The sequence below is a fragment of the Miniopterus schreibersii genome (assembly GCF_964146895.1).
Source record: "Miniopterus schreibersii genome assembly, chromosome: 9".
Taxonomy (NCBI): domain Eukaryota; kingdom Metazoa; phylum Chordata; class Mammalia; order Chiroptera; family Miniopteridae; genus Miniopterus; species Miniopterus schreibersii.
Window position 1 is genome coordinate 628,737 of NC_138118.1, and position 18,960 is coordinate 647,696.

At 47.6% G+C, this 18,960-nt stretch overlaps 1 protein-coding gene across 3 annotated transcripts in view; it reads right to left on the minus strand.

The window, feature by feature from the left end:
* The window catches only part of DNAJB6 (DnaJ heat shock protein family (Hsp40) member B6), a 51,386-nt gene that overhangs the window by 17,565 nt on the left and 14,861 nt on the right, over window positions 1-18,960 (minus strand). Inside the window, exons 3-8 of one of the 3 annotated variants that reach the window (XM_081147978.1) lie at window positions 16,995-17,104; window positions 15,141-15,206; window positions 13,995-14,105; window positions 4,869-5,000; window positions 3,041-3,182; window positions 2,378-2,448 (exon numbers count right to left, since the gene is read on the minus strand). In XM_081147978.1, coding sequence (XP_081004104.1) covers window positions 2,378-2,448; window positions 3,041-3,182; window positions 4,869-5,000; window positions 13,995-14,105; window positions 15,141-15,206; window positions 16,995-17,104 — 632 coding nt within the window. Of the gene's footprint in view, window positions 1-1,688; window positions 2,449-3,040; window positions 3,183-4,868; window positions 5,001-13,994; window positions 14,106-15,140; window positions 15,207-16,994; window positions 17,105-18,960 lie in introns of those variants that run through there. The other 2 variants (XM_081147979.1, XM_081147980.1) reach the window with 2 other exon arrangements.

Genomic DNA, 18,960 nt, shown 5'->3' on the forward strand with positions numbered 1-18,960 from the left:
AAGAGGGCTACAAATATTCTGCAGAAGCGCAATTAACAAAGAGAAGGAAGAAAAGGTGTTAAAACTAGATGCCGGCTAATAAAGAGGCTTGAAATATGAAAAGCTACTGCGTGGAGAGGGACTACACAAAACACACAGATGCGCTCTTTAAACACGTTGACAGAGGATAAGCTAGTAAGACAGAAATCCATCAGACCAACCAGCACTTCCCAATCCCAACAGCGGACACATTTGGTTGAAACAGAACTTACTACCCTGATGACAAGAGAAAACCTGCACAAACCAGTCCTAACAGGCAACTTTTAAAGACAGTCACTAGACACCACACCATGCCGATACCAGCTGACTTGGGGACAGGAAAGCTCGAGGATTCTGAGTGGTAAGATGCATGCTCACTGCCTGCCTGAGCCTCCTGACATGAGGAGGTCCTGCCTGGCCCTGAGGTTTTTTCCACAAGAAGAAACAGCAGGAGGCCAAGGGCATAATCCCCCAGTGGAACAACTGCAATCAGCCTCCTGGGGAGCAAGGGAAAAGGTGCCTAACACCTGTATCAATGATTAGGTAAGAAAACACTGAGTGGGGAGGGGGGTGTTGGAAAAAGTGTGCGGTTTTCTAGCTATAAATACCTCTTTCCACTGTGACATGAATTTGAGTGGGCCGTTTAGAGCTGGAGTTGCATTAAACAGTAGGGAGGATCCCAGCATGTTCACAAATGGGAAAGCGCGATTACAGTGAAATGCTTCCTGGGAAATCAACCACCACGGGGTAGACAGACCTCTTAGTTCCCCAAGTTCCCTCGGGGACCATCTGGCCTCTCCATCAAACGGGTCCATCCCACCTGCTCAGAAACACAGATAAAACTCTTTAAGGTTCAGGCATCTACCCGACTTTCTCACACGACAGAGAAACCACCTGCCCTCACAGCGTATGTGAAAAGCAGGCTTCCTGGTGCTGAAGTTCCAGGCTGTGAGACTAGGCCTTGCAAACACACAAGCATTTTTCATGGTTTCCTGAGTTCAATTGCCTTTGAATACTTACATTAAATTTGGCGATGCTTTATTTCTATAGCTTCTATGATATTCTAAAATACTTTGGCTCGTTCTCAATGACCATACATTCAGGTTCTTTACAGACTGAAGGGAACAGAACTGCAAGCCATTTCCATATGCTTCCCACAAAGCCATGTCTGGTGGGGAAACCCTTATTCTAACAGTTCCATCCTTCCCGTGTTCAGAACAAAGCCGAGTGGGCTGGTTTAAATCCAATCCAAGTCCCAGCACCCCTCTGGCGGGGATCCTAGTGATCAGAAAGAGGTAGTTGGGACAGATCTCACAGACTGGAAAACAGAAGCAGCACCTTCATTTTCACCACACCTACATCATTCCGCGACGTCACTTGCACAGTCTTGATGGAGCTGGCGTCAGACATAACCCAAAAAACCAGGACATACTTTGAAGAACAAAACACTGTAGAGTTGTTTCTTCCCTCCCCGTAGGCGTGTCACCAGGTTAAAACGTTCAATAAATTGTGAGTCATTATTTAACATAAACAGGAAGTCTGCACACACTCTTCAGACACCCTGAAGAGAATGAGCCCAGTTTTAGTGAAGGTGGGCGCCCCTCGGTGCACAGGACGAACAGTCAGGAAGCGACAGAGCCCAGGCACAGAATCACACAGACACAGGAGGCTACAGCCACGCTTGGGAAAGAATGCACCAAACACATCGCATTTATTTTCTTTTTTTTTTTTTAAAGCAAATAACAAAGACCCAGTTTACCAACTTTACTTTTTAAACCTAAGCTTAACATTACACATTTAAACAATTGTCAAAACTTACTAAGTAGCCAGCATTCATGCAGAACTAGAAAACATCCTCAATTTATATTAAACCAGAAATGTATTACCATTGATGCATTAGTATCTTTCACTACTCAACACTGGGAAACTGAAATTATGCGGGAGACCGTCCTGGCAATGTTAACTTCACAGCAGGCCGCCACTGCCCGGCTCACGTGTCAACACAATGGAAGCAGGTCCGTGCTGGTGTTAGTGCATGAAGTCACGGCCACCTCGATTACGTTTAATAAAAATCAAAGTGCATACAGAGATTTACAACAATTTCAAAGACCAAAAAAAATTAAAAAATGGTCCTATCATGTGGTCCCAACAATAAACTCAACAGTCTATGACAAACAGGCTCCGACGAGCTGTGTATAAATACTTTAGATTAGGTACAGTTATACTGAAAGTCGAGTTCGTCTGAAATCTTCAAAAAAAGGTTCCTGTTAATCCTCAAACGGTGCTTGTTACAGTTAACATGTCTGTTACATGCGTGCGTTGAGCTACTTGTTATCCAAGCGCAGCAGCTGCTCCTTACCATTTATCGTTAAGGACTTTAGCTGGCCGTCTTCTTCAACTTCTACTCGTTCCTGACCGTTCTCGACAATTCTGGAGAATAAAATGCACCTTAAACTAGTTTTGTAGTAAATACGTGTGAATATGTATGTATTTTAAAAACATAATAATTGCCCAGACACACATGAAATCACCAACTTTGAGGCTGGAAAACAGTGGAAGCCACCCTGGGCCATCCTTCTTAAAACAGACTTACTCTGACAGCACCGCACAGCTGCACGCTAAATGCAAGCGGACACCAGGAATGGAACAGAAAAGCTCTCTGGGAGCATCTGAGAGCGGGCTCCCCAGCATACGTTGTCAGATTGGCTCAAAAAAACTGATAATTTTTTTTTTTAAAAAAAGGTAAAGCTTTTACTACTAATGGTGTTTTCCATTTACATTCTAACAGTGCCAGCAAACCCTTATCACATTACTGCACATTAAAAAGGGCTCTAAATGGAGATGGCTGCGAATATGTAGCATTAAACAAAATCTGAAAGGAAAAGCCCTAATTCTGAGATTAAGATTCTCAGGTGCCCAGTTTAACATACACCCTAAACTTCACACTCAGGGCGGCAGGGGGTGGCAGGCATACATCATTACACTAAGTAAGAACATGAAATAGACAACTAGACAACTGTACCTCTTTGTAATGATTTTCCTTCCATTAACCATTTTGGTGGAAGTCGATACAGACTTGAAGTTGCCCATCCCACCACCACCAAATGACGTGGAAGAGAATGAAGTGAGGCCCCCGTGACCTATTGACCCGAAGGAAGTAAATCCTAGAGGGGAAAAAAGAGAAAAAAGATCAGACACTAGCATGCGCTGCATTTAGTGCAAAAACTTCTGAGTGTCAAAATCCCGTAGCAGACCTCTCCTGGAAGCACGGTGCTGGCCTGGGGCAGCAATGCCGGGGCCACAGGAAACGAGGGGGACTACACAGAATCCAGGGGATGGACAGCAGCTCCTGCTTCCTGTCACCTCCCCCCCACCCTTACACCTGCTGTGCAGGGCCTCATTGGGTTTCCCCTATTTATGGGGATCCACTAGGCAACATGCACCTCAGAGGGACTGGGATGGCCACACGCATCTGCCTCTCACAGGAACACACGACCACTGGAGAATGGCAAACCGGACCCACTGACCCTCCCCTTGCAATGTGACCACAGGGGACAAGAATCTGAATTAAAAATACAGCTGTGTGGTTCCTGGACAACATTCTCAATCACGTGGACAGTACACCCTGCTGCCCACAGGTCCCATGGGCAAACCGCTCTGATGCTGAGGCGAGTTTCCTCGTTCCTTAGAACACACACCCAGACCCCACACGGGACTCATCATCTAGGCTCTATAAACACTAGGCTCAAAAGGAACAGAATGGAAGTAAAATATGTCATTTAAAATTTTCTAATGGCCCCACTAAAACTCACAAAGAAAGTGGCAAAATTTAACACTATTTAATCCAGAATAACCAAAGTATTATGTGCGATATAAAAAACTGAGTCAGTCTGCACTTTCATATTCTGTCTTTGAAATCCAGTGTCTATTACACTTTAAGACACGTGGGTGTGGATGGGCCACATTGGGAGGCTCAGCAGAGCTCCACATGGCTGTGGCCACCATCTGGGACAGCCCAGGACTAGAGGGAGCCTGGAGCCACAGGACACGTCTGCAAGGCCCCTCACAGTAAGGACTGCTTCCCACACGTCTCTGATTTTTACCAGCTGTGTTTTCCTCTCCCTGAAAATTGAGCACAACAGTTAGCATAATGTGTGGTATCTGAGAATCGGCTAGAGAAAAGCGTGTCAGAACAGCACTGTGTTCAAAACCCAATCAACCCCCTCCACTAGATGCTATTAGCACGACCCTTGCAGGAGGGACCTTCTGAGCTGTATTACACAGGCAGCCTGTGTAACAAGCACTCCCGATACTTACCTCAGAGTTCAAGACAAAAACAAGACCCAAAAGACAGCAGGAACTAGGGAGCTTCCACAAGATGCTCCTTCTTGGGGTAAAGCAGTCCATCATGCCACCACCCATCCCTGAGCTGCTGGCCTGCCTTACTGAATGCTGACACTGTGCACATGGCTGGGTACGGCCCTCATGGCTGCACAGGGCACGTGGCATGGGCTGTGTTACTGCCCTGCTTTGGCCTCCATCAGTGGACTCACTGCCCAGTGGACTTAACTGCCCAGGGGATTAGGTAAAGGAAGACTTAGTAAGACTGAGTTATTTTGCAATTATTACCCAAAAACATTACTCCTTAACCAGGCATTTCATTATTTACTAGTAAGAGGAGAAATGGATTTTCAGGTATAATGTTCTTGGGTCAGTAAAGCAGAAATCTGCACATGTAAAAATACCTGCGAATCTACAAGGCTGTTCTGCTGAAAGGAACACACGTGTCAAACTGTTGATCAGCACTACTTTCTGTTCAGATTCAGAGATAAAATCTGAGAATTTGATACCTGTATCAAAAGCAGGAAACCCTCCTCCAAAAGACGGAAATCCGGTGAAGGCAGAGAAGAACGAGCCCGAGCCCCGGTTCCTGCTCCCACGGGAGCCCCGCCGAGTCCCAAAGAAGTCATCAAACGGATCTTCTGGAAGCAAACAAACACATTTTATAAAATCTTTGTTCAAGGTTATTGCTTCATGGGAAAGCTGCAACAAGGGAAAATGGGTTAACGCCTTACAACCTACTATTTACTGTTCCACGGGGAACAGAAAGCCTAGGAGAAATCGTGGTCACGTAGCTCATCATCTAGAGCAGCGGCGCCTGTGACTCAGCCAGAGCCAGAGGCACTGGACAGACACCAGCCTGCTGACCCATGGCCCCCGCGCTGCTCCGACATGGCCTCCTCTGAAAGCTGTCAGACACCAGGCGCAAGGTCAGCACGGGTCACTCAGGTACTTAGGAACCAGTACTCCTTATTGCCTGGGCCGCCTTCTCCAACATAATTCAAACATAAAAGCAAAATGGGTTATTCATTTTATAACATGTTATGTTGTAAACATTCATTTACAACACCCAGGGAGAGGCTGGTAATTCTGGGCCTCGGATTTAAGAACTCCTTTTAACTTTTCTGTAAACTTGACACCTCAAAAGTATTTTTTAAAGGTTTGGTCAGATCAAATCTGACTACATGTGAATTGCAGGCATGACACTGTGCTTTAACAGGACACCACTAGCACGAATTGACGTCATCTTGCTACTGAAGATACCAAAATGCTCCTGAAAATAAAAGGCAGACTACATGAGTTTAGAGTTCTCTGGTTATAACTTACTAAAAACACAAATCATAAAAATTTTTTAAAAACACATTTTGCTGAACTTCATCAGCACTACTGAGGTAAATGGGAATTCTTTGAGAAACAAAAAAGAAATCCCGATGTACGATCAGCTAGAAAAGCCTGCAGAGAAAGAGAAAACCAGCCCATCAAGGAAACGGTTTGTCTGGTGCACCTCTAACGGCAGGGTGCCCGAAGCAGGGAGCAGTGACAGGGAACAGTGGCATGCACCCCAGCACGAGGCCCTAGGCCACGTTGTTCTGCGCACCACACACATCACGATGAAGCAACGCTATCTGTGTCCTTCTGCAATGGCCTGGTCACTGCTAGAGAGATCAGTTATGATGTCTGTAGGTTCACACAGCAACTAAATCCTTATACGCCGTTTGCAAGGCTTTCAGGTGCATGCCTGTGGGACATGTTGCTCTAGCTAAATTAAGACTTCCCTCGTTATAAAGTCACCCTCTTTAGAAACTACTTCGGAAGTTGGTTAGAAGTATGTTATAAGAGGAAGCTCAGTGGCTTTCCAGTGACATTTTCCTGTATTTTAAGTAAATAATACTTGCTTATTTTTCTGTCTGTATTGTGTAACCTAAATATGATGTTCAGGTATTCACAGAATTTTAACACATCATTTCAAATATTAAAGTCACAAAAGTTAACCCTGAAAATAAAAAGTCTCATTTATAATAGCCAAGTAACTCTAAGAAACACTTTTTTCTAACATCATAATGAGTTTGCTAAAAGGTGCCACTGTGAGATTCAAGAAATCCTCCTTAAGAGCTTCCTATCAGCCCCGGCAGGCGGCTCAGTTGGTTGGGGCATCATCCCCATGCACCAAAAGGCTGCGGGTTCAGGTCAGGGCACATGCCTGGGTTGTGGGTTTGATTCCTGGTCAGGGCACATGCGGGAGGGGGCAACTGATCAATGATGCATTCTATCCTCAGGTGATCAAAAAAAGAGAAGGAAAAAGGCTTCCTATCCCTGGTTCCTACCGGTTTCTGCCATTTTAAAAAGCAGCCTGGGAGTATGTCTTATGAGCTTTTAAAATCTTCAACCCCAAAACTAAGTAATACTTTTGAAAAACCCTCAACCCAGGAATTCTACTTCAATGGAACACAACTCATCTCAAACTTGGAGATAACTCACCACATTAAGAATTCAAAGCAGCATTTATAGTGAAATAATTTTCCAACAGAGGAGGAGATACAGAAGTGTAGTGTGTTAGATGCACATTTTTACATGGGCATAGCGTTTAAGCTTTAGAAAAAGCAGGAGAGAACTTGAGTGCACACGACCCAACCAGCATCTCTGAAAAACGCTAGCAGAGCCTTTCACAGCCGGGAGCAGGACCAAGGCCGATTCCTCCCTCCTCCCTACTCACTCTATGTTCCAAGTTATCACACTGAGTGCGCATGTTATTTTTAGTGTTAAAATGGTAATTATTATATACTGATATTTCAAAAATAAATCTGAGTAAGACACTTGGAAATAACCAAATGTGCTGCCAAGTCCTTTTTCTCCCCCACTGGGTACAGGGCACCCCACCCACCAAGCCGCCACCCCGAGGGTGAGGGGATGGACGTTGGAGGAGGCAGATCTCACACCAGCTGAGACCATCACAGAATCAAGGAACTAATCACCATGAGCATCCCTCCTCAATGTGTCAGGAATGTGGTTTGTACAAACACTACCAAACATCTGTTTCCCTGCCTATCCCCCATATTGTGTAAGGCACGATTGAGACCTGACATCACAGCTGCCACCTACGGGGAACCTAGAAGAGGAAGTCAAGGCCACACCTCCGTGCCAGGGTCTTGACACAAAGCTAAGTACAGTTTAAGGAAACGGTGAGCATGGGTGCCAATCTGACAAGGGGTAGACTTATAGTGGTAATTGTATGTGTCAAGTTGAAGGGTTTTAGGATGAAATTTAACGTTTAGGTCAGTAGACTGGCCCTCCCCCAAGGAGAGTGTCTCCTACCTCCAGGCTTCTGAACTGCAACCCCGGCTTGTCCAGCCTGGTGGCCTCTGGACTGAGCTGGGGCCTCAGCTCATTAGGTCCTTGACTTGTAGCCAATCACAGGAGTCAACTGATGACACTAAATGTCTTCAGACACAGAAACAGAAATGGAGGCAGAGATACAGACCCTGCCATTCTCTCTGGAGAGCCCTGATGCAGAGTCTAGAAAGTAAAAATGTACTTTTGATCATTTTACAAGTTTTCTTAGTAATGATATTATTCTAGGATCCATGATATTAGCCAAGCACAGTAATTCCTCCCTTTATCTGAGGTTCTGCTCTCTGAAAATTTAAATGGAAAATTCCAGAAATAAACAATTCATAAGTTTTCAATCACAAGCTGTTCAAAGTTACACAATGAAATCTCGCTCCATCCTGCCTGGGACGCAGATCACCCCTTTGTCCAGCATGTCCACGCTGTACGTACAACACAATGGACACTGATAGAGACCATTCACAATACTTTTAGTACACTATATTGTTACCATTGTTCTCTTATTATAGTTCATCTCTTACTGTGCCTAATTTTCATATGAAACCTTTCGAATAGATAGGATGTGTATGTATATACGGTCCATACAGGGTTGGTGCTGTCTGTGGCTTCAGGAGTGCACTGGGGTTTGGAACAAATCCCCAACAGATAAGGGGAGAGGACTACTAAGTTAATCGACTGCCTAAGTCAAACTTCCGACGAAAAAATACACTGAGCTGAAAGGTGTGAAAAAAACTGAGCACAGAACACCAGTGTTTACACGCACACTCCAACGCAGAACAGCCTTTAAAAAAGTTATGAGCGACAGACATTTCAACCCATACATCCGTTTTCCTAAGTTTTACCAAGATTCAGTATCTGAGAGCAATGCAAAGGAACAACGCACATGTAGTACTTTCACCCCACAACAAATGTAAGCACCACCTGCCCCTCGACACAGGCCTGCAGGCATGGTGTCAGGCCTCACGCTGAGCACACAGAAAACTGGCACAGAGACAGAAATATAAAAGCATCTAACCCAGAGGTAGGGAACCTTTTCTGCCAAGGGCCATTTGGATATTTATAACATCATTCACAGGCCATAAAAAGTTATCAACTTAAAAGTCAGCTAGGAGCCCGGCTGGCATGGCTCAGTGGTTACACACCTGCCTATTATCCAGGAGATTGTGGTTCGATTCTCCCCATGCATCCCATTACAACAAGCTAGAATTACAACACTGCACTACAACTCCAATTTTAAAAATGTCATTTCTTACATATTCAGAAGGAGAAAATCTATTTGGAAGGAATGTGAAATAAACAGAAATGGCAGCAAATTCAGAACGCAGCCATTAAATTGGAGCTCCCAGGAGAATGAGCTAGGGGGTGCCTGGCATTCAACAGCAGGCTAAATATCCGCCAAACAAGTGAACGTCGCACTTTCGACTCACGACAATGCCTGTTACAGAATATAACTTCTAGTTACATCCCAGGTCTGGCTGCAGCACTGTATTTTCTAAGAGTTACAAAAATCTATCCAAAGAACCAAGATACAGGCACTGGACCCCAATAGTCCCATTTTAAGCTCCATGAACTTGACTCCCGCAGAAACGACCTCCTCACAGAAGGAACCCACAAGGAAAACCGTGTCTCACCTTGTGGGTGGCCCTTTCTGTCCCCTCCTCTCCAAATTACAGGATTCCCCTCCTCCTGCCTCAGATCTGCCTTCACTCTGTACCTGCAGCCACAGGACACCTGCACCACCTTCCAGAAGTAGCTCCCTCAACCACGGGGACCAAAATTCCAAGACATGAGCCCAGCCTACAAGGGATTCAGGAAAATTCCGACCCAGGAGTCAAATGCAAACTACAGAAAAGAATGAGGACCAGCCCTAGGCAAGTGCTGGCTCCCCAGTGGGGAGAAACAATAGCTGAGGGCAGAGGGCTGGGCTGCCCTGAGACTCAGACACACCGGCTGCGCTGTAGGGTGGCCATCACTGCTAGTCCCATGGTCCAGGAACCAGCCCATTCTCAGGATGAACAACCTTCCCAAAAACCATCCATCTCCCTATTTTGGAAGGAGGGTGGTGTCAGGGGAACAAACATCTAGAAAACACAAAGTACACACTGGCTACAACTGAAGAGCAGCTAAGCATCACAAGCACAGCATCCACTTCATTCCCCAGGGTGATCACAAGTGAAAAGTAACTATCTTCAAGAAAAGTTCCATGGTCTCACGTGCGCAGCCATGTTTCTGTTCTGAGATAACATCTCACCAGAGCAATGACCCCACCACCAGTGAGAGAAACAGGTGAGGCTGCAGAGGGGCATCTGTTCCCCCCACTGCTCCCCACACTCACGACCGTGGCTTCGCAGGAAATGACTAACACTTCTACTTGGCCTGTGTGTCTCCCACTGTGTCCTCCACATCCCGTGTACAGCGCATGCAGGTGCCTTGTTGCAGACAGGGCCACGCAGGCACAGGTCACTCCTGGGCTTCCTCCCCGCACCGTGCCCACCTGGCATTGTCTGGGCTCCTGATTCCTCTCCGGTCTAACTTAAACATTCCCCTGATTCCTTTTCAATCCGCAGTTTCTGAGCTAAACGAACAACTTGGTCAGGAAGACAACATTCTAGGATGGACTGTGGCCCAAATATGCGCCTCAGGCCAACCCCAGGACCAGCGAGGTCACTCACTTGGAAAGAGGTCATAGCATGGGGCCTAACCCACCACCCCTGGCGATCTGGACAGAGGCAGCCCGCACAGAAGGGCCATGGTTCGCAGACATCTACACACAGAGGGGCCCTGAGGCCAGCAGAAGCTGGAGAGGCCTGGAGGGGACTCTCCCTTACACCCAACACCTTCAGGCCCTGACCTCGGGCTCCCCACCACCAGCACTGTAATCCTGGCCCTGGGACCCCAGCACAGGAAAAGACTCCTGTACAACAGCTGTTCCCAGCCCCCCACCAGCGCCCGACGTCTTCAGCTGTCGCCACACCAGCGCCATGTCTGAGCAAGGGCAGCAGTAGCAGAAACTCTTTATTCTAGATACACTCTCCACGGCCGGCCCTGTGTAAGCCGGCTGTCCCATCCCCGGTGCGCCAGCAGCACCTCCAGCTCTGGACCACTGTCCTCGCTCAGCAGCTCCTCACAGTCCTCGCTGAGCTCCTCCACATCCCCTGGGCTGGCCTCGTCCTCCTCGCTGGACATGAACTCCAGCTCCTCACTGGGCAGCTCAGCCTGGCCCAGGCTACAGCCCTCGCTCAGCTCGTCTTCACTGAAGCCCTCGAGCTCCTCACTGGAGATCACTTCCAGTGTGTCGCTGTTCCCCTCGCTCGGGGCATCCTCCGCTGGCTGGTCCCTGCCAGGCTGCTCCAGCTCCTCCCGGGGCTCCAGCTCCTCACTGTCCACCTCCTCGAACCCTGGAGAGCAAAGTGACGCTCACTACACCACACGGGCACCAGGCTCAGCAACACAATTAGCTTCCTCCAAAGGCTGCTTTCCCGGGTCTACAGGCCATATTATTTCTCCATTAGTTTTTTAATTTACCAGGGCTTACAAACACAGATGCCACTATGAAGGGAAAATGCGCTAACATTAACAGGCTCTCTGGGAACAGTTTTGGGTTTTCGAGTCTGGCCTTGGCTTTCCAACATGAGAATGCAAGTAGATAAAATGTCAGTCTACACCCAGACAGTTCTCCCAAACAGCACGTCCTGCCAGGACTTTTCTGTGAGAGCATCATTTTACTGAGTGCCCTGTAATGATACACAAATGAAAGGGGTCCTCTTTCAAACTATGCAAACCCTGCTCATTGTGCCAATTAACGTTCTGGCAGGGCTGGTGCTTGTGCCGTACTTATCTGGGAAGAACTGCCAGTCAGCAGCCTCAGCATTCAGCTTGTACCGTGTGTCCTTGCTGGTTTGAGTCAGCCTCCGCTGCTCTCCTGGGAGAGCATCTACCATCCAGAAGGGCTTAACATCAGACCAGCAGAACCCAGGCCAAAGTCCTCTCCCTGTCATGTGACCATTCTCGCAGCTTGGTCCTCAGGCACAGAACTGCTGTCTGTCCAGCACCCTTCATCCCTCCATTCTATCTGGGGAATCTAGGTCCCACCTGAGACTTAATATTCTAATAAATAGTAACTTCACCTCAGAGTGTCTTGTAACAGATATTTAACTACTTTTTTGGAAGCCAGAATAGGCAAGAGAAACAGTCATATGGAAAATTGAGACTAAAAGACAATGTGCTGCTATAAATGGGCATTACTACAGGGCTGAGCCCATGGGAGTCAGATGCTGATCACCGTCCGCAGACTCCCTGCCAGTCCCACATACCGCCAGGAGGCTGCAGTGTCACTCCGTACATGAAGTAATCGTGGAGCAGCTCCTCCTCCTGTGTGTAAATCCTGAGAGCCTGAAAGTGGAAGTCCCCTAGGACACCTACAAGAACGGATTGAAGAGGTGTCACTGCCCCACCATGCGTGGGGACACAGCAGTCCTGCTGCTAACGTAAGAGCATCGCCCTTGACACACAGCCTAGGAGTCCAGACTCACAGTGGGACCAGCCACCTCCAAAACTGGGCTGAGGCCCACAGGAGAAAGTGCCAACGAAGTGCGCCATGTGGCCACAGTCAATAAATTGTCTATGTGAGACACACAGGCACATAAGGATTTCTTTACATATACAAATCTCCGTTTAGGAGACGTGATGGTCAGAAGGCTTGAACAGTTTAGGGTGGAACAGCTTGGGGTGGTTAAAAGGACATGTTCCTTATCATTCGCATGTAACTGGAAGCTCTAGAGAGAGCTGCTCAGGGAAAAGCACCTCAACAAGGAAGCTTGGACTGTCTATCAGATTTTCCCCAACAACACAATCTAGCCACAAGCACTATGGGACTCCTCCCTTCCACTCTTTCCTTTAAAATATCATGAGACATACATGTTCAAGTAGTCCCAGGATGCTTCCTTCTCTGCTGCCTCCACCAGGTGTACCCGAGACCCCAAGCCCAAGGTGGCCAACGGTCAGGCCCAGCCCTAGCACAGAATGTCACCAATACTGCCCTGTTCCCCAAAACAACATACCTGGAGTTTGCTAAGGGCTGTACTGAAACACAGGAAACTTTCAGATGGGACAGATAGCTACATCCACTTATAGGGAGTAGTTCCACACATTTTATATTTAAGGCAGCAGTAACCAGAGCAAGTCTTCAGAAGGACCACACAGTCCCATCCCGTCCCATCACGTCCCGTCCCGTCCCGTCCTCCCCCCCAACTTCCTCTGCTTAGCTTTCACGGTCCTATTTGTGAATTAAAAGGCTAATAAACAAACACTAACATAAGCTACCTTCTTATAGCCAGGCCACACACAGCAAGGGAAGTCTCTGAATCCCCCTCGGCAGTGAGCAGAAGGAAGGCCCAGCACCTACCGGCCACAGCAGCAAGTTGCTCCTCTTCCAGCCATGAGGTCAGGGGTCTACTGGTCCCCGTGTGGTCTGCAGACAGAGCTGCTCTTCGTTTGTCCCTCCTGGGGGCCTGCAGGTACTGTTCCGTCCCATCAACCAGGCTCCAGGAAAGATGGGGTTCACACGGGATGTGTTTCCCCCTCAATGAGCCAAAAGACGAAAATGACATTGGCGGCACATATCCTGGCCTCACGGTTGCCCGGCACAGACGCTCCAGACATGGCTGGCTAACAAGCACCCCCAACACTGCCGGTGTCTGAGACACTCGTGGACACAGAGAGGTGGCGGGACGAGCTACCCCGCGGCTGTGAAGTAGTGGCAACACTACAGCCTTCTCTAGAAAAACTGTCCTCTGGATCAAGGACGCTGTAAGGCCCTGACTAGAGCTGGCTCTTTTGAATCCTGAGTCACCATGACACCACCACACCACACCACACACCACTGAAAAGGCAGGCAGGCAGGCGGAGAACCACCATCTTCCACACTGTGCACTGTGACACTTCAGGTATTCATCAGAACCTACTCGCGAACTCAGAGTTCAGTTCCTACAAACAGGAAAGAGCATTTCCGAGCCCAGGCAACCACGCTCAGACCACTGTCTAGGTGGCAAACAGAAGTTAATTAGGACCATACACAGTGAAAGAATACGTGAAAACCCTCATTATTTTTACGTGAGAAGCATGGATTCAGAAACATCTTCAAAAGAGAAAACGAAAGACTTGTACAACTCCTGTGCTGCTTAAACACAAAGTTAAATGACACACTGCACAGTGATTACACAGAGGACGAGCTACCAGCCTCCTGGGAGGCACAGGCACCACGCAGGCGGCAGCCCAGACGATGAACTTACCAAAGAAGTCAAATGAAAACGGGTCCCTTCCACCAAAGAACTCCCTGAACACCTCGTCTGGGCTCCGGAACGTGAAGCCAAACTCGAACTGGTGATCAAAAGGACTTCCACCTGCAAAAGCACAGCACACTTCAGTTTATCAATCCTTGTGCTCCAGGGCAATCATTTGTCTACAGAACATTATATAAATCAAGACCTTAAAAAAAAACATTTCAGCCCAGTTGGTGTGGCTCAGCGGTTGAGCATCAACCTATGATCCAGGTCACGGTGGGCACATGCCCAGGTTGTGGGCTTGATCCGCAGTAGGCAGCCGATCCATGACTCACTCTGATCATTGAGGTTTCTCTCTTTCCCTTTCCCTTCCATCTAACATTCAAAACCTAAGCCCCTTCCTGACTGGAAGCACTTGTGCCTTGAGCTGACACGTGCTTGGACTTTGGGGTTCCAGAACGTCACAGCAAAAAGGGGACGCTGCTTCCTCACCATCAGTGTGTCCTCAGCACACAGCCTCACCCGTGCTTGTTTTTGTTAGGAAACTTCATGTAAACCAAGTGTGTCCACAGCCCCTCACAACCTGTCTAGGGTTGGTTTGGAGCACTGATTTCCAAATGCACTCTGTGGAGCTGGCTGGACCACAGACCGTTACAGGAACTTCTCATCCAAGAGCACACCTGTCTAGCCCTGGTCCAGCGGCTCGGTTGGAGGATCCCTCCATTCACCAAAAGGATGGCAGAATCAATTCCTGGTCAGGGTGCCCAGGTTGGGATTTCCATCCCCAGCTGCGTCATGTACAAGAGGCACCACTTCTCTCTCAGTGAGAATAAAAAAGGTATACCTGTCTAGGCCTTACCACCCGAGGAGGTGAGCCGTTTCTCAGTAGAATCTCTCTCTAAACCCTAAGGATATTTTGACATAACGTCAGGTATACGAACTTGCTCACAAGATAGTATTACTTTATATCTAGTCTAACAAGACTCCCAGTAGGCTCTGTAAGCGCCGTCAATCATCCTTCCACTCCCCACTCAGCTCAGGGTCTAGGCTGCACCTGTACCTACTCGAGCAGGACTCTGTCCAAGAGAACTATCAAATTCATCCCCCTCTTTCAAGACCTTTTGATGACAAAAAGAAAAATAAGCATTTACGTACCTACACCTACACCTCCACCATTTAATCCTTCTTTGCCGTATCTGTCATAGATGTCCCGTTTTTTAGCTGTAAATTTAAAAAGAAAAGTCACTAAAGACCGAGCTCCCCTCCCGGCGTCCAAGTCCAGTAGATAAAGGAACCCTAGGTGCAAGTGAAAGGCCAGCACAGTTCTCCGTGTTCACAATCACTGGTAAGAAGTGGGCCTGGCTCACTTCAAATCAAAGGGGTGCCGGGAAAATCTAAGCACATCTCTCCACAAAATACTCAGGAAAATATTTAAGTATTATGACGTTTAAAACATGATTATAAACATTAAATATTTCACTCCACCGCCCACACATGCTACACATGCTACATTAAATCACAAAATTATTCCTAGAAGTGAGGGTACGAAGTACACGTACTGAAAGCCAGAAAAACGCCAGCCCCGGCCTGCAGGCTCAGTGCCCCTGGCGACAGCCCGGCACAGCCAAGCCTTTGTGATCTGTTGCGCTGTCCTCTTTACCTTCCGGAATGGAAACAATGACAATATAGCCCTTATTTCCACAGGTAGGTTCTTCTGATACAACATGTGTTGCCCACATCTCACATTCTACAAAATCATAGGGTTGTAGGGAAATCGGGCACAGGAGCAAACCGCTCCCCACCAGGTTTGGGAACCAGAGTCCTGGTAAGAACAGTAACTGTTCCGTTGAAGGTGATTCCGGCAGCCCGGCTGGGGATCACAGCCATGTAGGGACTATAAAGACTAAGCTATCAAAGAGAAGGCAGCCGTGTTCCTATGGGAGTTTAAAGTTCTCTTCCTGGTAATTGCGAGTTTGGGCTCAGTCCTCACTTTTTCTAGAGTTCCTGGTCTATGAATCCCATGACTCCAGGAGGGCGAAGTCAGCACACAAACAAGACACCGAGGCCCGGTGTGTTCACATCAGTCCAGCCTAAAAGCGCGACCACCAGTGTAAGACCTGATGCGGCATTATTAAGATGACAGGCATCAGTGCTCTTGTACTTTGGTAAATAACAGAAATTACTTGTGAAAGATGCCTGGTCCTTCCTTTAAAATAAAGGAGGGAGATGTTAATGGACACAAGGATGCTCATGTGTAACTACTGACATGGGTGGTGGTCAAATGGAGTTCATAACAAAATCCGAAATGTCTTTCAACAGTGCCCTGAGCTATGCAGGCACCCAGAGCAGGCGAACACCCCGTGGTCAGTGAATCAGCCTCTACCCTTTCAAATGCCTACACCTTGACTCACGCCGGGTCATCTAGCACTGCTTCCTGGCAAGGAGGACCCAGTGGTTTTACAACTTCCTTACAGAGCTGCACACTGTCCTCCCTACCCCAGGACCTGGCACGAGTCTCCCCTCCACCAAGAACTTCGGCTGGATAAGCTTCTGCATAGCTCATGCAACTAGGCTAATGGATCTGACTTTCATTAGCACTCAATACCTATGCACGAGACCAGGGGTGGGAAAAACACACCCGAAGTCTCCATCTCAGCTGTGTACTCAATTCCTTAGGTGCTTAAACTAAGGAAGATCTCTCAAGTGGTGAAAATCATATATGAGCACAGAAGTTTAAGCAGGGCATAGGACAGGAGCAGTCCTTACACAACAAAGGATGCACTATGCAGTGACTCACACAGATGTCTGATTTCATCTGCCCTGTCAGCCCTCAGACCAGGATATCAGTCCTGCTGCCAGCACCTAGAAGTCACTGGAAGCCTAGGAACCAGGGTGCTCCCAGCACTCATGGCTGGGAACACAAGAGTCAAACCTCCCGAGGAAAGTCAGAGGCTTTCTTCTCGGGCAGCCATACTACTGCCTAGCAAGATGCTGCCCTGCGTCACTCACCATCTGAGAGCACCTCATATGCCTCGGCTACCTGCTTGAATTTCCTTTCAGCTTCTTCTTTATTCTCAGGATTTTTATCTGGATGCCACTTCAACGCCAGTTTCCGGTACCTTAATAAGAGTAAAAGGGTATTGATCTAAAAGTACAAAAACCCAAAGGGGCCCGGCCGGGCATGACTCAGCAGTTGAGGGTTGGCCCAGCATCCAGGAAATCGCGGTTCGATTCCCGGTCAGGGCACATGCCCGGGTTGCGGGTTCGATCCCCAGTCGGGGGCATGTAGGAGGCAGCTGATCAATGACTCATCATTGATGTTTTTATCCCTCTCTCCCTCTCCTTTCCTCTCTCTGAAATCAATAAAGATATATTAAAAAAAAACAACACAAAAACTAAAAACCCAAAGGGCTCTCAAATGGAATGAGGCAAGAAAATGGCCTCAGAATTGCAAACTGGTGACATTAATGGTTTCAGTTATAAAATCTCCTTTTCCCCCAGAACAAAATAAAGAAATTCTAAAATCCAGAGATCATAATACAAACCCTAAAAAAGTGTTAAATGTTTGAGAAAGAAGTGTGCACAGCATGAGCTTGGGTGTTGAGGCAGGAAAGCGCGTGGGCGGAGGGCGGCCCTGGTCACTGAGCAGGAAGAGGCCCCACACAACTGTCCTGCCCTCACGTCTGCCTCTCCTCAGCAGCCACGGCTTCACCATCAGTGTGGCAAAGGCGGGGCAGTCTGGGCCTCAACAGTCAGGTGTTCCAAGTCTTTCTCAGAGCCGCCCCACTCTGAATGCAACAGTCTATGACCAAGGTCACTCATTTCCAAAATACCAGTTAAGATAAAAATCAAGTGCTGTTTGAAATCAGGAAAATCCTCTCTCCTTTTAAAAAAAAAAATGTCTTTATTGACTTCAGACAGAGAGAGAGAGGGAGAGAGAAAGAAACATCAATGATGTGAGAGTCACTGATGAGCTGCCTCCTGCATGCCCCCTGCTGGGGATTGAGCCCACAACCCGGGCATGTGCCCTGACCGGGAATCGAACTGATATCTCTTGGACCCTAGGTCAATACTCAACTGCTGAGCCACACCCTTCCAGACCAGAAAAACTCTTCTAATTAGCTAAACATAAGCAGAATATACTTACTACTAAGACATTAAATGGAGAGGGGCTTGCCCCTCAAAATCTAAGACGAAAACAAGAGCCTTGCAATCCTCTTAACACTGGGGAAGTTATTAACATGAGGTTGCTGTGGTTCAACTTAATTTCATCATTTTAACCAAAATCCTCATCTTAACTTACTAAAATCTGATTAAAGCTGAGATATGTGATGGTAAACAGTCCTTTATTCTCACATCTCCAGGACCTGACCATGGAGTAGCAGATCTCAACCCCTAAAGGGCTTCCAACCCTCCTCAAGAAATGGCAGACCACATGGAGGACTGGAGAGAAGAGCTGTGCCAAATGTGTGAGGTCAAGAAAACACACCAGCACCCGGACAAGCTTGCCTACCCCCACCCAGTAGATGTTTTGAAAAAACATCTAATGAGGCCAAAGTGGCTGTGGTAGAGCGTCAACCTATGAACCAGGAGGTCATAGTTCCATTCTCAGTCAGGGCACATGCCCAGGTTACACGCTCCATCCCCAGTAGGGGGAATGCAGGAGGCAGTGGATCAATGACTCTCTCATCACTGATGCTTCTCTCTCTTCCTCTCTCTGAAATAAAAACACATAAATAAATACATATATACAAAAAAACATCTAATGAATCAAACTAGATCCAGGTCACCTGGACCATGCCCTGGTCAGAGGTACAGGCCGGGGAGTCAGTAATGGGGACTTTAGGTGTCCACACAGGAGGCTGTGGCAGCTCAGTCCACTCCATTTCAAAGTCCAATGTCAGGGCTCTCTGAGATTATCTCATTCTTCCAGCAGAAAGAGAATCCACTGCCCCAAGGCAAGGGAGAGAGGAAA